This window comes from Cavia porcellus, unplaced genomic scaffold (assembly GCF_034190915.1).
Source record: "Cavia porcellus strain 051 isolate PalLab524CR breed Dunkin Hartley unplaced genomic scaffold, mCavPor4.1 scaffold_27, whole genome shotgun sequence".
Lineage (NCBI taxonomy): Eukaryota > Metazoa > Chordata > Mammalia > Rodentia > Caviidae > Cavia > Cavia porcellus.
In genome coordinates, this window is record NW_026947510.1 from 40,030,009 (window position 1) to 40,048,094 (window position 18,086).

Sequence of the window (18,086 nt, forward strand, 5' to 3'; positions counted from 1 at the left end):
CTATCATCAGCATCCATTCTGCCTGAGTCACAAATGGAACCCTTGGATCATAATGTAACACAAACTTCTCAAAGCATTTGACTATGGTGATTACTTACAGTTGTCCCATAGTATCTGTGGGTTATGTACTGCAAGCCCATGATTAATTTTTTCCAAGACATCCCATAAATACCAAATATCCATAGATGCTCAAGTACCTTATACAAGATAGTGTAGCATTTGCACATACGTTGCACACATCACATGTGTTAAGTCAGAAGCCTCCAGTGAGCTGAGCCACACACCAGGAGGTAAGTGGCAAGTGAGCAGAGCTTCATCTGTATTTAAAGCTGCTGCCTGTCACACCCATTACTGCCTGAGCTCTACTTCCTGTCAGAGCAGTACTGACACTGGATTCTCTTAGACCATGAACTGTACCATGAGCCTTGCTTGCGAAGGATCTAGGGGTTCACTCCTTATGAAGAATCTAATGCCTGATGTTCTGAGGTAGAGCTGAGGCAGTAATACTAGCACTGGGGAGCAGCTGCAAATACAAATGAATATTATCAAACAGGTTTGACTGAACAGACTCCATAGTAAATCAACTGTTTGAAGATTTATGGCAAAAACCTATCAGTGAGTGGCAAGTGACAAGTTGCATCTGGTGGGAGGATTTATTGTAGACCAAGAGATAAAAGGAAGGCATGTAAAAAGAATTAAGATGTGTTAGGCACATGTATCAACTCCCCATGATAGATGTAATTATTATGTACTGCAATAAATAAAATTAAGAATAAAAAATTAAAACAACAGTAAAAAAAAAAAAGGATTTATAGTGGCAAGTGAGTTGATGTACTTCAGCTGGATGGCTACATCTAGCATTGGCTTCCAGTCATAATCTGACCCTTATTTTAGTCCCGTGCCTGGTCTGCCCATTATTTGCTTTACCACCTCCACCTGTGCTTTTTCCTGCACTTCACACTTTCTCAGTCACAGTTTTGGTACGCACAGAAGCCACCCCTTGGCAAACCATGTGAAAAACAAACATTACCAGAGAACGTCTTTGAAAAGAAGGAATGAGACACAGAAGACTCTAAGACTGCCAACAAAAAAAAAAAAAGCTGCATTTGAAAGCTGCAAGAGTCCCATGTAAATTACAGGTTCATTGCAACAGATGATTCACATTCTCCAAGCCACTTTGTATACTATGTGGTAACTGGCCATCTAGTGAGGTCCAGAATCCTTTAAAACTGCTGTGCCACATGACATCCCAGAACTTTGCATCAAAATACAAACCTTGGAATTTTTCAAAAGAAAATAAAGTGAACACACACACAAAAAGAGCAATTATCAAAGGTCACTGCTTCATCAAAGTGTCTGCACTGAGAATATCAGTCTTAGTCACAAACCACATGACTGAAGTTAAGAAGCCCTTCATCACTAATGAAGAGTTTATCTTGCCAGTGCTAAGGACATTTATTGTGAATTTTTAGGAGAAGCTACATTCAAAAGTAGCACAAATTCTGCTTTCAGTCAGCATTATAACTGGATGAATGAATGAAAAAGCAGAGGTTATTGAGGTATTACAGGGATTTAATGAATCACTGTGCCATAAAATCCAAGTTAAAGAGTTTGCCAATGCTGACAAGAAGGCAATGATGCTTATTTTTGTGTGATATATTTTTTAGGAGGCTGTACATGAGGATATGTCACGTGCACTTTTGTCACACACCCACGCACTGCTGCAGAACTACTCAAATCTTTGAATGATCACATGTGAAAACTGAGTTGGTCATTCCGGGTCAGTGCAGACACAGACAGAGCAGTTGCCGTGAATGGATGGCTTTCCAGGTTCACTACTCAGATTAAAGAAGTCACTTCTGAATGTGAGTTTGTGCACTGTGTCATTCATAAAGAAAAGTTAGCTAGCTGAGAAATGTTACCTACACTTAATGTTTTGCAGGGTATGATTAAAAATTATCAACTACATTAAAAGAATATGCCCTTAACTCACGTATGTCTACAAGGCTCTGTGTGCAGATGGAAGCCAAGCACACATAGCTTCTCTTATAGGCAAGAAGTGGGAGGGCTTGCTAAAGTGTACCACTGGCCAGAGTTTCTGAGTTCTGAGAGACACTTTAGAAATTTCTTTTAGAAAATAGCCATTACTGGTGATATATATCAGTGACACTAAATGGATCACCAAACTTTCTTATTCATGTGACACACCCAACCATTCAACAAACTCAACTTGTACCTTCAGAGGAGAATGACAGTTATATTCAAGTCAGCAGATAAAGTGGATGCATTCAAAGCCAAACTGGAATTACGGGGCAATGAACTAAGACTGGGGTTTTCCACATTTCAGACAGCAGCAGAGATTCTGAAAGAGACTGGCCCAGGGACTTCTTTTACTCAGCTGGTGCATGGTCACCTGTCTTAGCTTTCAAAAAAGAAGTCTGAACATTACTTCACAACCACAAAAGACCCGAGTGGGGAAAATGGATCCATGACCCATTTATGAATAAACTAGGTGAACTGACTTAACAAGATTACGGAGCAGATGGGACATAAACAGCACACTCTGGGTGCCACTGTCTCTTTTGACCCCCATATGGGACCGTCAAGTTGCAGGGAAACAAGTTCAAGGATCCCACTGTTTTCATTTGTCCCCTTTTATTCTCTTTATTTTTCTTGTCATTCTGTCCTTTCTCCCTCTCCCTTCCTTTGTTTCCCTCATTTGAACATTTTCTACTTCGCAGTATCTACTCTACATTTTGGTCCTTATTTACGCTTTTGATCTTCCACAATAGACAAATAATGTGATATTTAAACACATGTGAGAATTTATTTCACTTAAGAGTATGGGCTCTGGGCTGCCACTGGTCGGGGGACAACCAGACCCAAGCCTTTCCCCATGAGTCAGTGCCATTCGCGGATTTCGGGTGGAAGAGAACAAGGATTCACTAAGAAGCAAGCCCTCCCTGCGAACCAGGGCCATGTGCAGGCTTCCACCAGCGCGGGGACAGCCAGACCCCAGCCCTTCTGGCATGTGGGCTGGCAAACAAGAAGATCCAATCCCCTTCCCACCCCATAAGCAACCAGCTGATCTAGAGAATCATAGACTGTGATGACAGCTATCGAGGCGAAATGCAATTGGATGCCTGTGGTGCTTTAGTGTTTCACTAACATTGCAGGTCTAGGGCCTGTGGTTTGATCATCTATTCAGAAGATAGTGGTACTCAGTGTGGCATCTAGGGGAATCTCCTTCTGAAGGTGGTAGCCATTGTTAATTCCTTATTATCTTGTTTTGAAGTTCTGTATCATTTTCATTGTTTTACTAAGTGGGGTTTTGTTCTGTTTTGTTGTATTTGATTTTGTTATATCTGATCGCCTGAGCAGCTATTTCAAAGACAGCAAGACATATTATGGTAGCCATTTTGGATTTACTATTGTCTTGTTTTGAAGTCTTTTATTGCATTCACTGTTTTGTTTTTATTGGTTCTATTCTGTTTTGTTCTGTTTGATTTTTCACTATGTCTGAAGGTATCTGCAGCTATTTTGAAGACAACAGGAGGCATTATGGTAACTATTGTTGATTTCATACTGTTTTTAAGTCCTGTATCACTTACACTGGCTTGTTTTGATTGGTTTTATTTTCTTTATCCTCTTTAAAATGAAAAACAAACAAACAAACAAAAAAAGAGTACGGTCTCAAGGTGCAATTCATTTACTTAGAAATGTCTCAAGCTTATCCTTCTTGATACAATAGTATTCCATTATATAAGAAAATCACATCTTCTTTATCCATTCATTAATTGATGGGCATTTGGGCTGTTTCTCAGATTTAGCTATTACAAACTGTACATATATAAACATGGGTGTGCATATATCACTATGATACGATGCTTTTAATTCTTTTTTTTTTTTTTTTTTGTCTTTTTCATTTTTATCAGTACCAGGGATTGAACTCATAACTGCCTGCTTGCAAGGCAGGCGCTTATGCTGCTGAGCTAAACCCTCAGCCCTGATGCTTTTAATTCTTTTGGGAAGATATCAAGAAGAAGAATAGCTGGGTCAGATGGAATCTCTAGTTTTAGTTTTTCGAGGAATCTCCACACTGATTTCCACAGTGGTTGCACCAGTCTACACTCACACTAACAGTAAGAGAAGGGTTCCTTTTTTCCCACATCCATGCTATTACTTTTTAAGGATTGGTTTCTTGATACTAGCCATTCTTTCTGGAATCACAGTATTGTTTTAATTTCTATCTCTTCAATTACCACTAATGTTGGACTTTTTAAATATATTTATTTACCATTTCTACTTCTTCATCTGAGAAGTATCTGTTCATTTCAGATGACCATTTTTGGACTGGGTCTTTAAACCCGGGGTTCTTCTATGTAGAGTATCATGTCATCCAAAAATAATGGTAACTTAACTTCTGTTTCTGTCCTTATCATTTTATTTCTTTCACTTTGTCTAATTGCTCTGACTAATGTTTCCAGAAATATAGTGAATATCTGAGTTGTGGCAGTGAATGTCCTTGTTTTTTGGGGGGAGGGCACCAGGGATTGAACTCATGACCTTGTGCTTGCCAGGCAGGCACTTATGCTGCTGAGCTATATCCCTAGCCCTTGGTTGTGTGTGTGTGTGTGTGTGTGTGTGTGTGATTTTAGAGTTAAAGTTTTCAGGTTTTGTCCATTTAGTATGATATTGGCTATTGGTTTGTCATAGATGGCTTTAATCAGATTGTGATAAAGATCATCTATTTTAGTTTTATGTAGGGTTTCTACCATGAATGGGTGTTGGACTTCGTCAAATGTTTTTTCTGCATCTGTTGAGATGATCATATTGTTTTTGTTCCTGGCTGTTAATATGTTAATATAAAACGTAATATATTATGTTTATATGTTGATTTGTATACGTTCAACCATGCCATGCATTTCTGGCATGAATCTTAGTAGGTCATGATGTATAATCTTCTTGATTTGCTGCATTATCTATGTCAGTATCTTACTGAGGAGTTTTGCATCTATGCTCATTACGGAGATTGGCCTGTAGTTCTCTTTTCTGGCTGGGTTTTCCTCTGGTTTGCCTTTGATGAGCTGAAAGTCTGGGGTTGCATTTGCTAAGTGTTTTCCTATTTCCTTTTATTTTGTAAGTTTAATTCCTGGTTGATGCTTATAAATTGTTTATAGGAAGTAGCTTTATTGATAGTATTTAGAACCCTTAGGAAATAGCTACTTCTCAGAAAAGTCTTCCAGGTATAGTTGGACTTTGGAGTTTGAGTCTGTTGCAAGATCCTACCTCTTCAATTTATTGGAGTTGTGACACAGCTGACTATTTGACCGACCTCCTTATTGTTTGGCACTGGCCTATAGTATCTTCTAGGATGCTTAGGCAGTCTCAGTCTTGACCTATCAGGAACAACAACTGACTAGAATGATTACATAGCCTTGGTTAAAGTAGTACAGTTAGCAACAACAATGGCATCAAACACAGTGTAAAAAATGGCAAACTGTGATCACTATTAATTTGCCACCTTTAACCACATTAAATAGATTTGTGGGTATATAAGCAAAATCTAAAACAAACCAGAAAATTGAATAAAGTAAATATTTCCTCAGTATGTCAATTTGATCTTCAGGGAGAAAATTAAAAACAGGTTAGGGGGCATGTAGAGGAACAGAAGAAGAAGAGATAGAAACAAGGCTAGAAGACAAAGGAAAATTATGTAAACACTGAGAAGCAAGTGAAGGAGACAGGAGAGAAAGAAGGAAGAAAGAAAAACGAGAACAAGAGAGTAAGAACAAAAAGGCTAGAAACAACGTTCATGCTCAGACAGAAACAAGAACAAATAATCAAGAAAAAAGAAAACAAAATCACAAAAACAAGGGAAAAAAGAAAATAAGAAAAAAACTGTCCATTTCAAGGTGTGTCTCTGCTGTCACTGGTAGACAAGTGGACAGAGAGGATCCAGATCCATGTTAATTAGTCCCATCAAACCAGTTATAGATTAATGGCAGAGGAGTAGGTAATCCCCCAAAACCCGCACCTTTAGTGCCACTGAGGTTCAGACCGGCTGCTGGCTGTGAGGCTAGAAGCCAAGTCACTCAGCACACGACACTGCTGCCAGCTTGAACTCAGCTCCTTGCTGGTTTGAACTTGGCTCCTCGACTTCCTGCTTTCTTGAACCCAGCTCCACCTTGCCCGGACAATGCCAGCCACTAGATGAGCCCACAGCTGCTCTGAGTGTTGAGCTCAGTCGGTCTCTCTCCAAGGTGGCTACCAGTCTGTCACCCTCTTCTGGGGGACATCTGAACTGAATAACTCATCAATCACTGTAGTCCACTGTACCCAGCGCTCGGTTCCACTGGTGCATTTCTCCATGGAGACCTCTGGGTCTCTAGTAGTCACCGTGCATCTGTGGATTTGAGCGCCCCTCAGGGAGTCAGTGCTCAGGGAGGAAGCACTGATTGACATCTCCTTTTTCACTGCAGTCTCTCTCTTTGCTCTCCCCGTGCGCTTCAATTTTCACTCGGCCATCCTTGCTGGAACCCTGGGACCCACTTTCCTCCTTTTCTTCCTCACGTACTGTATTCCAGAGTCTCAGACAAGCTATTTCTCTGCTGCTCACCACTCTGCCATCTACCCAGAAGTCCAAAAGTGCTCTTTTATTGTGCAATATATTTTTCCAGGAAGATGTGTGTGGTTCTGTTTTGTTCATTTATGTTGCCAACCAACACACAACTGCAGAATTACTCTATAACTCTGCATAAGGTGAGTTGTATAACTATTTCATTATACATTACAATTCAATAATGACAGAAATAAAATGCACACTGAATGCAATGTGCTTGAATCATCCCAATGCCACTTTCCCTACATCCCGTCTGTGAAAAAGATGTCTATCATTAAACCAGTCCTGAGTGTTAAAAACATGGCAGATCACTGCTTTGAATCATCTCTAGAGAGCTCCTCCTATCCTAATGCAATGCAAGTGCCTTAGCAGTTACACTGTTATGTTTAAGCAATACAAGACAGAAGTCTTACATGTTGGCAACAGATGTAGTTACTTGGTTTGAATATTTTTGATCCACCACCTCCTTCACCTGGAAACCTCATCTGTTTTGTTCTCTCTCTCCCCTTCACTCCCATAGCACACGTCCAATCAAAACCACCTCAAGTGCTGTCCCTACTGTTCATGTCTGTGCCAGATTAGGCGTCGCAATCTGCCTTTGGGCTTTTTATCTCACTTCCTCTGACCTTTAACCCACTCTTCATTGTCTGCCAGGGTTAGTCTTCTGCCATACAGACTAATTTTGTTAGCTTGCCTATTAAAAACCTTCAGTGTCTAATTTCATGTAAAATAGTACTCTTTGGGGCGAGAACCAGTCCCCACAAGGAAGTGATCCCTGCCTGGAAATCAGTATCATACTGCCAAGTGGGGACAGCCAGAGCCAAGCCTCTTTCCATGAGTCAGTGCCACTTGTGGACTGTGGGGAGAGAAAAGGGGTCACCAGGAGGTGACCCTGCCTGGAAACCAGATCATTTTCATTGTTTTCTTGAGCTGGGTTTTATTCTTTTTTGTTTTGTTCATTATGTTAAATCTGATGACATAAGCAGGTATTTAGAAGATAACAAGACACATTATGGTAGCCATTTTGGATTTACTGTTAGTTTATTTTGAAGTCCTTTATTGCATTCATTGTTTTCTTTTTATTGTTCCTACTCTATTCTGTTCTGTTCTATTTTTCTTATGTCCAAAGGTATCTGCAGATATCTTGAAGACAATAAAAGGTATTACGGTACCTATTGCTGACTTTGTAAGATTTTGAAGTCCTGCATCACTTATACTGGTTTATTTTGATTGGCTTTATTCTGTTTTATTTTCCTTGGTCTTATCCTCTTTAAAATAATAAATAATAAATAATAAATTAGTACTCTTTATCCTTTTGGTCAGTTTCCCCTTTTGGTCTCCATGTCCTGGTTTCTGTGTGCCTATTCGGCTCCATCACCACTGTCTCAAACACTTTGCGATCCTGAAACTGTTTCATGCAGCTCTCCAATCTGCCAAGAGCTGAGCCAGCACCTTTGCCTTGCACGTGCTATTTCTCCTGCCTGAGAGTTTCTCTTTCATTAGCCACCTAGCAATTGCAAGACTGATTCTTAGGGCTCAGGAAGCAGCAGCAGTTTCTCGACAAGCTCGATGTGGCTTGGATGCATGCACATCATTGCACCTGTCCTGCTGCCCTGTAACTTACATGTCCGTCTTGCTCCCTGAGACTGAGAACTCCTCGAAGCCAGAGTTTCCTCCATACTTAGTATAACAGGTCCTCAATAATTGTGAAAAGAAAGAACACGGAGGAAGGAAAAGAGAAAGAGAAAGGAAATAAGAGGCAGAGAAAGCAAACGGCATATGGTGTATTTTTTCTCTGCCTGAGAAACCACTGCTAATCTGTTCCAAGTAAAGAAAAGCATTACATTTGGGTCAGTAATCAAAAAAGTAGGAGGAGGCCAGACTGATTCAGGTTCCAGGCTAAGGCTCTGTGGTGAACACTGCATCACTCACCAAGAAATGAGGCAGATGGAAAAAAAGTCTGGGATGGAATCCAAGTTGAGTTTTATACATACAGAGTTTTTAGTGGTCGGCAGGTTGGAAAGATCTATTAAATATTTACACAGGGCATCTGTTGGCAACATTCAATATGGAGTCAACATTTTATTTTTTTAATGCACAGATTTATCACATAAGCACTGAAAGTGCACCTTAATAATAGATCATCATGTATGTGGCCCAGAGGGGCCAGATGAGAGGCTGCGACCTGATCAAGCCCAGACACTAATCCTGACTGATTCTCGGGTAGGACTAAGGCAATTTACTCAGGAAAACTGTGACCATACTGAAGCCTTTCCTGAAGAAAGGTCAAGTGGAAGTGAAACTTTTGTCTGTAAACTCCTTGTGACAAAAACTGTCTAATTGCTAATGAAGGCAACCACTCATTATTTGGCAGTTATGGGCAGCTTCCATTAAAAACTTCTCTCCTTCTCTTTCCAAATACAGTAAGTATTTTTTCCCAGTTATTTCTATCCCCTGTTGCCACAGCCGGGGCCCTTCCCCAGCTTTTCCCACACCCTCCCTTCCCCCTTCATCTGCAGGGCGCTCTGCGAGGAGACCAGGAAGCCTCACTGACAACTAACAAGAAGCCACAAAGAGCTGCGGCAGGGGAGGAGTCGTAAACAGGAACCGGGAAAGAAAAGAGGAAGAGGAGGAGGCACCCTCAACATTCGATTTTAGCTTTGCCTCTTTCTCCGAAACTCCGGCATTTCTCATTTCGAGCGCCTGGGCTCTGCCTGCCTTCTCTTTGCTGCACACGCTGGGTCGCCCTCAGGACAAGCTAAGTTTCACGCTGCGCTCTCACTGGTCCTGCCTTTTCCTGACCACGGAAACACACTTCCGCAAATGTGTGCATTTTTGCCATGTGCACCTTCATGCATGAAGAAACTCTGACCCAGTCTTAACAGACTCAGTGACTCGAATTTTCCTGCAAACAGCTTAGCACATGCTTTTGAGAATTGAACCAAAATGTTACTTTTTCGCTGTGCTCATACAGAATGTCCTCTGCCCCAGAACGTATTCTCCATACATCAACTTTCTGGTTTCCCTAGTGTCCATGCTACTTCCTGATTTGCTTAAATCTTTCGATAGATGAAGACATCATACTAATCTACTTTTTAAAAGCATCTCCATGTGGAGAGGAAGATGGTGAGAGAATGAGAAGGGAGGAAAATATTACATTCATCTCCGATCCAATCTTGTTTTATACAGCTCTGTGAAGGCAGTGCCTGGGGCTGCTGAACTATTACCAGCGCGCACCATGCTTGAGAAAGTGAGTTCGCTTTGACGAGTCTAGTTTAATTGTGTGTGTTCATTCAGTGAAAGCCAGGTTTATCAGAACATTCACTCACAGAAGTTGATCTAAAACTCATGTGGCTTTGTCTGCAAGCTTGGGTAAGAGGCCTGTGGCTAGTTCAGACTCTCTCTGGGCTCCCATTTGTCTTGAAGGAGCAAGTGCCATGTGATGATATGCTTTTTAGAGTTGTGCAAATGAACTGACTTTTACATTTTTAACAGTGATGTCCTCAAAAACAATAAACTTGATAAATATTTGTTGAGTGAATAAGTGTTAATTTATTATAAAAACTCTCAATAATCAGGGTTTAGTGGGCATGCCTGTAATCCCAGCACTCAGAAGGCTGAGACAGGAGGATCACAGCAAGTTTGAGACCAGCCTGAGCTACAATGTGAGCTCAAGGCCAGCTTGAACTGCATAGTGAAACCCTGTCTCAAAAAGATAAAAAAAAAATGTCCTTTACTTCTGTAGGGATGGAAGACTCCCATCATTTTTCCTACTGGTCTCTTGGTAAAACCTAAACCCTCAAATTAAATTTCTTGTATTGGTTTGTGTATTTTAACATTTCCCCCAAATTGACACAAATATACGATGTTTTTGGGTGAAGAAATTTCCTAACCCTGTCTTAGACAGAATTTGCATAATAGCTATACGTGGCTTATGTAAATCTCTTTCATATTTTGAACGTGACTTTCCTAGCACCTCACTCTGTGAAGATAATAGTCTTTTGGGCTGGAGATGTAACTTAGTGGTAGAGCACTTGCCTAGCATTCATGAGACACAAGATTCCATCTCAGGACTGAAAAAAAAAAAAAAGAAAGAAAGAAAGAAAGAAGAAACAAAGGAAGGAGGGAAGGCGGGAGGGAAGGAAGGAAGCAATGAGGCATGGTGACGCATGCCTAACCCCGGAACTCTGGGAGGAAGAGGCAGGAGGATAGCAAGTTTGAGCCTAACATGGGCAACCTGGCAGCTTAGCATAACCTTGTTTCAAAATTAAAAAAGGGCCAATCAGGCCCTGGGTTCAGAATTCCCAGTACTGAAGAAAAACAAGAGTACAGGGCTGGGGATGGAGCCCAGTGGCGGAGAGCTTGCCTCGCATGCACAAGGCCCTGAGTTCAATCCCCAGGACCATCAAAAAGAAAATGAAATAAAATAAATAAATAAACAAACAGTACTACCCAATTTATGAACAAGTTCCTTTCAGGGAGACTGTTCATGAATTGAATTCGTTTGTAAGTGTAACAAAGTAAGTCGTAGGTGCCCCTGACACAAATACACAACGTCAAGCTTGTCCTCTTGCTTCTGGACACCCTGGGCTCTGACTGGGCACTGAGCCCTGAGCACTGAGCACTGTGGCACTGTGGCACTGAGCCCTGAGCCCTGAGTACTGTGGCACTGTGGCACTGTCTGCAGACTCACGAGCCACTTCTGCGATTTGTTTGTAATTTGAACGTTCCTAAATCAAGGACTTAACGTAAGCAGTTTTCTACTCTAAGTAATAAGTGGGGGCCAAATATATTCAATAAGCTAGGGAGAGAAAAAGAAAAGGAAATGTGAGACCGCGGGAAGAATATGTCGAGAGAAAAACAGAAAAACATGTCAACAAAATGTAAGCTCTCCAGATTGGCTTTAGCTTCTAGCTCACTTGTTCTGTTTTTTTGTTTGTTTGTTTTGGTTTTTTGAGATAGAGTCACACTATGTAGTTCATGCTGGCCTGGAACTCACTATATTATGCAGGTTGGCCTCAAATTTACAGGAATTCTCCTGCCTCGGTCTTTGAAATATTGAGATTACAAGCGTGTGCCACCATGCCCAGTTTACCAAATCTGATGGTTGAATTGCTTCCCTTTTGTGGTCCCTGAGTGGGCATTGAACATTTCTCTTTGGGCACCTTGGCATTCATCCTACTTCCCGTCTTGAAAGGCCTCAGTATTGCTACTCTTCAATGCACTAAACAATAGCTGATTTATGAATTAATCTCCAGGTGACAAAATTGTAATAGGCGTTTCAGTGTGGCTGTTTCCAGAGATCGAAGCCTAATTCTCTTGCTGAGAGGGAGAGGTTTTGAAATGTGCTCTCAGTGACCAGGAGTGAGTGGCTGTACGAGGAAAGAGGAAATAAGGACTGCCAGCAAGGGTCTCCCTGGTGGACCTTGGGGACTGACCATTTTGGTGCACGGAATGGGCTTCCCAAGCATCCATCCCAAGGGCAGAAGAGGGAGCGTGCCCCTGCTTGCTCTCGGCTCGCATCAGTGAAGTGGTACAACTCTCCCTTCCAGGGCTGCATGCGCTCCAGTACTAACTGATCCTGACTTCTCGGATGCTCTGAGGTGCCAAGCAAGACGCCGTCAAGTGTGACCGAGGAGAGCCGCCTCAGCTTACAGCGCCTGGAGCCCAGCTAAGACACAGGCATGAGGACAGACTTGCTGGATTAGTAGGAAGACATAGAGCTTTAGAAAACAGTTGCAAAGCAATATGACACCAATGCAGAAAACTAGTGGGGATTTGCTGAGATCTGGATGATCCCATGCCTTCATCCCCTTGAACCGTGCCTATTATTCACTGCCAGCTGCAAGCAGGGTTCTTGTCCAGAGTCCTGGCAACAGAATGTCGAACGTGTCTCACTCTGATTTGGTACTGTTAGCTCAGTCCTCAGCTCGATGCTCACTGATTAGATTAATTGTGTGTATTTTGTTCAGTAAACTTGTCTGCAAACTCCTTGTGAATAAGAGGCGGCATGTTATTGTTTCCTGGATCCATTCCCATGGCCTGGTATGATATTGTATCAATCACGGGGCCACCTGAATCCCACACTTTGCCACAGGCTGGGAAAGTCACACCTGGTGATAACCCTGTAGCAAGTCCATAGTACACTAAGTCTCGATTTCTAATTATGAATTAAGACTTTGAAATATCAGGCTTGCAAAGAGAGAGAGAATAATGCTGGTCTGAATACCTTAGCACTAACTTATGCTGTAATGATTACAGTATTTTCAGGGGGGGTAGGTCAACTTCAGAGCAAGCTGGTCTGATTCAGTGATTTACTTGTTCTATTTTCAAATCTCTCAATCAAGAGACTTTCATTGTTTTCCCTTAAGGAGATTGTAACATCACATCAGCTGTCTGTGTGGACACAGTTTCAAGTTTTACACGAAAATCTCATTTTTTTTTTTTTAATTGGTACCAGGGATCGAACTCACGACGCCTGCTTGCAAGGCAGGTGCTTATGCCGCTGAGCTAAATCCCCAGCCCCGAAAATCTCACATTTTCATCGCCTTTTTTTTATATTTTATCATATTAGGCAAATTCCTGTTTTGGGGTGGTACAAAGACTCTGTGTATAGACACTATTAATAAATCCTCTAGTGGCATAACTAAGCTGAATTTTTAAAAGATCGTGAAATGTAACATATGGAAACATCTGTAACTCCATTAAAAAAGACAAAGCTTAAGTACACAAAAATCTTAAAATGCTGAGGAAAGTAAATCTATGAGTTTAAAAAAAAATTGGGGTGGGGTTTGGTTTTTTGAGACGGGGTCTTGCTATGTAGTCCACGCTTGCCTCAAACTCAGTGATCCACCTGCCTCAGCCTTTTGAGGGCTGGGATTACAGACCTGCGCCAGCCTGGCCTGCAGTCTTTCTCTATTTCTTCTGTGACTGCTGCTGCTAACCTCTTTTCTTTTGCTACTTAAATAGTTAACGTTTTATAATTTGGAATCTAACAAAAACAAAAGATAAGAAGTGACTGTGCAACCGTAAAGAAGTATGGAAAAAAATTTTATGTTCTGTAATCCAGAATTAGACTTTTGTCCAAAGGAAGATTTAGAGCTTTGCCACTGGGTTTGTACTTTCAGGAGGGCCAGAAAACAAAGTCCAGTTTTAAAGGTAAATGAGTACAAGGAAGGCACAAGCAAATGTTCAAATTCATGGCGAGCAATGACCTTTTTGCTTATTTGTTTGTTTGTTTGTTTACTGTGGCACGGGAGATCGAACCCAAGGACGTGCACATGTTGGGCAAGAGTTCTGCCACTGAGCTACATCACTGGCCCACACTGAGTTCTACTGGGTCTGAAATACTGAACAGTGGAGAAAAGCTGCAGGAAGACATGGTCTCAGAGAGAGAAGAGCTGGAAAATTCTAAAGCAGACACAGTAACACAAACACATTTAAGAAAAGACACAGTAAGCAAGGTGATTTCAGTTGGTCCATTATAAAGCAACTTTAGGACACTGCTCACAGTTTTCTGAAACACTTGCTGCAGTGCTGGCAGATACCCCAAGCTCCTGAAACATTGAACCATAGTTAAGGAAGCATCATGCTTCCATAACAAGTCAATATTTTGAAGAACAGATTACCATCTGCATTCCTGTTTCCCTCATCAAGAGACCCATGTATTTCCAGAGAAAAGTGACTCTAGCCCCTGGATTATGTAGATGGACAGTATTCCAGGCCACTGTCCCTCACAGCAATGCTGTAAGGTCCATTTTTCAGATGTAGAAACTGAGGCATAGCAAGATTAAATAACTGCCCAAAGGTCACAAAGTGTTGGAGCCAGGATCCAGACATGGGTAGCTAAGTCCTGACAGGGGAGGGGAGGGGCTGTTTGAATTCTTGTTTCTTTTTTTTTTTTTTTTTTTTTTTGGTACTGGAGATTGAACCCAGATGTAGCTCTGCACTGGGAGCTACCTCCCAAGCTCTTTTTATTTTGAAATGTGATCTCACTAAGCCATTAAATTCTCTGGGCTGGGCTAGAACTCACAATCCTCCTGCCTCATCCTGGGATTATAAGCATGTACCACCACGCCTGACTAGCTCTCAAATTCCATGCTGCCTCCCTATAATACTACACTTTCTAGAATGAAGAGCTTCCATATAAAAACTGAACCTATAAAGCAACTGGAAATCTCTGCCTTTAGAAAGAAGAATTCCTTGGTGGTTAAAGGATAAACTGAGATTTGTCCCGCCACCCTCATTGGTCTGCCAAGTGACTTTGGGGAAACAGAATGACTCCTAAACCAGGAAACGCTTGAGGGAATGTGTTAGTCTCAAGTGGGCACTTTGAGCCATGGACACATGGCGAACAACACAGCCTCTCCACGAAGGCCTGTCCAGTGGAGGGACACCCCACTGGCAGGGTCAAGTGTCTGGTGCCTATTGTCATGAGAAGCCCTGATATTACCTACCCTATGTGGTGTGATTTCAGTGCAAATGTGCCTAAAGCAGCCTACACAAATATCCAAACTACTTGACAGTTATATTTTTAGTGAATAATTAACAATGAAGTCTGCTGAATAGACTTGGGTGTGTACAGGATGAGTCAGCTTCTTTAGACCTGATCAGATCTGGAGCTCTGGAAAAACTTTAACTTCTGGAGTCTAGCCTCAAAAGATTGATGGCAGATTAGGAACCAGTTTTACTAAGGTACATATCACTTTATAAGTCCTGAGGAAGCCAATCCATCTCTTTCTTCAGTGATCTGACTTCACTGTACACATGTAGAAAAATTATACAAGCAGGGCTGTGGATGCTGCTTAGCAGTAGAGGGCATAATCAGCATGCACAAAGCCGTAGGGCCTACCCCATCACACACATGCATACGCACACCCACAGGCACACACACGCACATGTATGCACACACACACACACACACACACACACACACATACCAAGTCTAAATAACACGGAGCTTTTCCATCATACCTTATGTGACTGAAGTCTATAGTAGCTTGAAAGATATGGCTGGCATGAAAGCATAGCGATTTGTTAATTTCTGGAATAAGGACTATAAAAGACCTTTAGAAATTAAAAAAGATTATTTTTATATAAATAAATATATATTACAAAATGCATATTCGTTTCAGGGGGATGAAAATGCAATCCCTTTGGAGTTCATCAGGATCCTACCAAGTTCAGAGTCCTCAGCTGGATTACACAGAACACATGGTAAGCAGGAAGTACCACTCTCAAGCTGTTGGCAGTCTATTTGACGTTAAAACAAAGACCCCAAAGGCTGCAGTGATACAACAGGTTAGTAGGAGAACAACAGAGAACCCATCTGTTTGAAACAGCCAGTGTGGACATCATTGGACATCCAGCCATCCTGTAAAGCCTTCAGGTCACCTTGGAATCAGAGGGCGTTTGCTTAAGGTGTCGCCAGCACCACCTTGCAGTGGGCTCTCCAGGCTCAGAGGCAGCCTCCCATTTGGACAAGTCACTTTAAGATGCCTTTCTTCCTGGGTACTGTTCTGTTAAGTAAACCGCGGTCCCTCTTTAGGAAAACAGGATCTCGCTCTAGCTCATTCTTCAGGCTCCCCTTTCTACATACAATAATACATACATAAAGTAATCTCAACAGATCAGAAGGATTCAAAAGGAAGACCGCCTGCAGCTGGTATCATACACGAAAGCATTTTCTTCCCAGCACTCACTCTGGCCTCTCCCGGGACATCTGATTTAGCAGTTTGCTTGGACTAAAAGGCAGTGTCAAGTACCCTTCCCTCATCAAGCTGAGGAGGAGAAAGTGAGGCTACACCAAGGTCCAGGAGCCTCTGGCTGCATCACTTCTGATCCAAGAGGCAGAGCAGACTGGAAAGATTAAGACCCACAAGTGACAACTGTGCATCTTTCCAAAGCAGAAACTAGATGCATGATGCAGGCACTTGTTGACTGAAAAGAAGGTCTAAAGGGAATCCACACACACTGGAGCAGGGCACCCTCCCCTCGCTCCACCCTACTCTTGCACAAGGTCAGTATAGAAGAGGGATTATGAAATAAAACTAAATTAATTTTTGTTTTTGAAATCTTTCAAGTTCCTACAGTTCCCAATCAATCCCAGTCTTACTGGGAATGGCACTGATATATTCAAAGTCTCTCTTTTCCCACAAAGGGTTACATACTGTATATCATTTAAATATTGCAGGAATAAACCTGTTTTGCCAAGAGAAGAATAATTAAGCAAATGCCCTCCGGTTTCCCAGCCGTCTTCACTTGCCATTTTATCTATATGCAAAATACAGTACTGCTTACTCCTAATCTTAATCTTCTCATATGTTAAGTGGGAATTATAATCCTATTTGTGATTACAGTGAACATTACATGAAAAAACAGTGACACAGTGTCTGGTATATACCAAGCTGACCTCTGATAATACTAGGCTGCAATCCTTTTTCTTAAAGCCAAAATCACTGTCGGGTTTTTTTTGTTGTTGTGGTTTTGTTTTTTAAAACAAAACTGGCAGGCCAGAATCATCACACCTCCTATGAGCTAGATAAATATATTCAGCTGTCCACTGGCTAGAAGTTCTGGACAAACCTAGGCTCTATGACCAAGAAGAGTTGGTGGAGTACAGAAGCGATCTGACAAAAACTCTGGCCAAAACTTTTTTAAGTTGGCAGAAAGTTTTTTTTTTTTTTTTAAACACACAGCCCATATGCCCTTCTCAAATGCCATCCCTGAGCCAGACTCCCCGCAGAAATCCTGGAGTGCACCCCAAACAGGACGCCCTGGAGTGAGCTGGTGAGGCTCTGGCAGGGCGCGAGGGCGCGCAGAGTGCGGACCGACGGCGCCCACCACCCGGGTCCTCTCCGCGGGCGGCTCTGCTCACCTGGCGGGCTGGGCGACCACGCGGCAGCCAAGGGCAGCAGCAGAGGCAGGAGCAGCAGCGGCGACGGCTTCGGCAGCCCGGGGCTGCAGCCGGGGCCGCACAGGGCCATGGCTCGCGGGGCTCGGGCGCGCTGGGCCGGCGGCGACCGCTGTGTGCTGTGTGCTCCGTGTGCGTCCCAGAGGTCGGCGCGTCCCTAACTTTCTTCTTTCATGAGCCCTGCCTAATCCGGGCTGCGAGGGGCACAGAAGCTAACCTGGCTTTGGGAGCCACCTTCGTCCTGCTGGCCGCAGGCTGGGAAAGGCGGGTCCTTTGGGGCTGACCCTCCAGCAACCTGTGGGCCGGGCTGGGAAAGTTCCTGCGCTGCGCTGCTGGGAGACGCAGAGGCTGCGCGCCTCTCTCCCTGGATCCCTCGAGCAGTTTTTGGTGGCTCAGGGCTTGCAGGCATTCGCTCACAGCCGCACCACTAGCCTCTGCCTCTCCGATGGCCACTCGGGGGCGGTGGATGAGACGCCCAGAGGGACACTGGAGCGCATACCTTGCCCACACGCAGCTCCACTGCCTGGATATTTTGGAGACGTCCTCACAGGT

At 42.8% G+C, this 18,086-nt stretch overlaps 1 protein-coding gene across 1 annotated transcript in view; it reads right to left on the reverse strand.

Moving 5' to 3' along the window:
• The window catches only part of Plbd1 (phospholipase B domain containing 1), a 64,966-nt gene extending 47,207 nt beyond the window's left edge, over positions 1–17,759 (reverse strand). The window contains exon 1 of the mRNA XM_013153169.3: positions 17,499–17,759. Coding sequence (XP_013008623.1) covers positions 17,499–17,607 — 109 coding nt within the window. The 5' untranslated portion in view covers positions 17,608–17,759. The remainder of the gene's footprint in view (positions 1–17,498) is intronic.
• Positions 17,760–18,086: the final 327 nt, after the last annotated feature.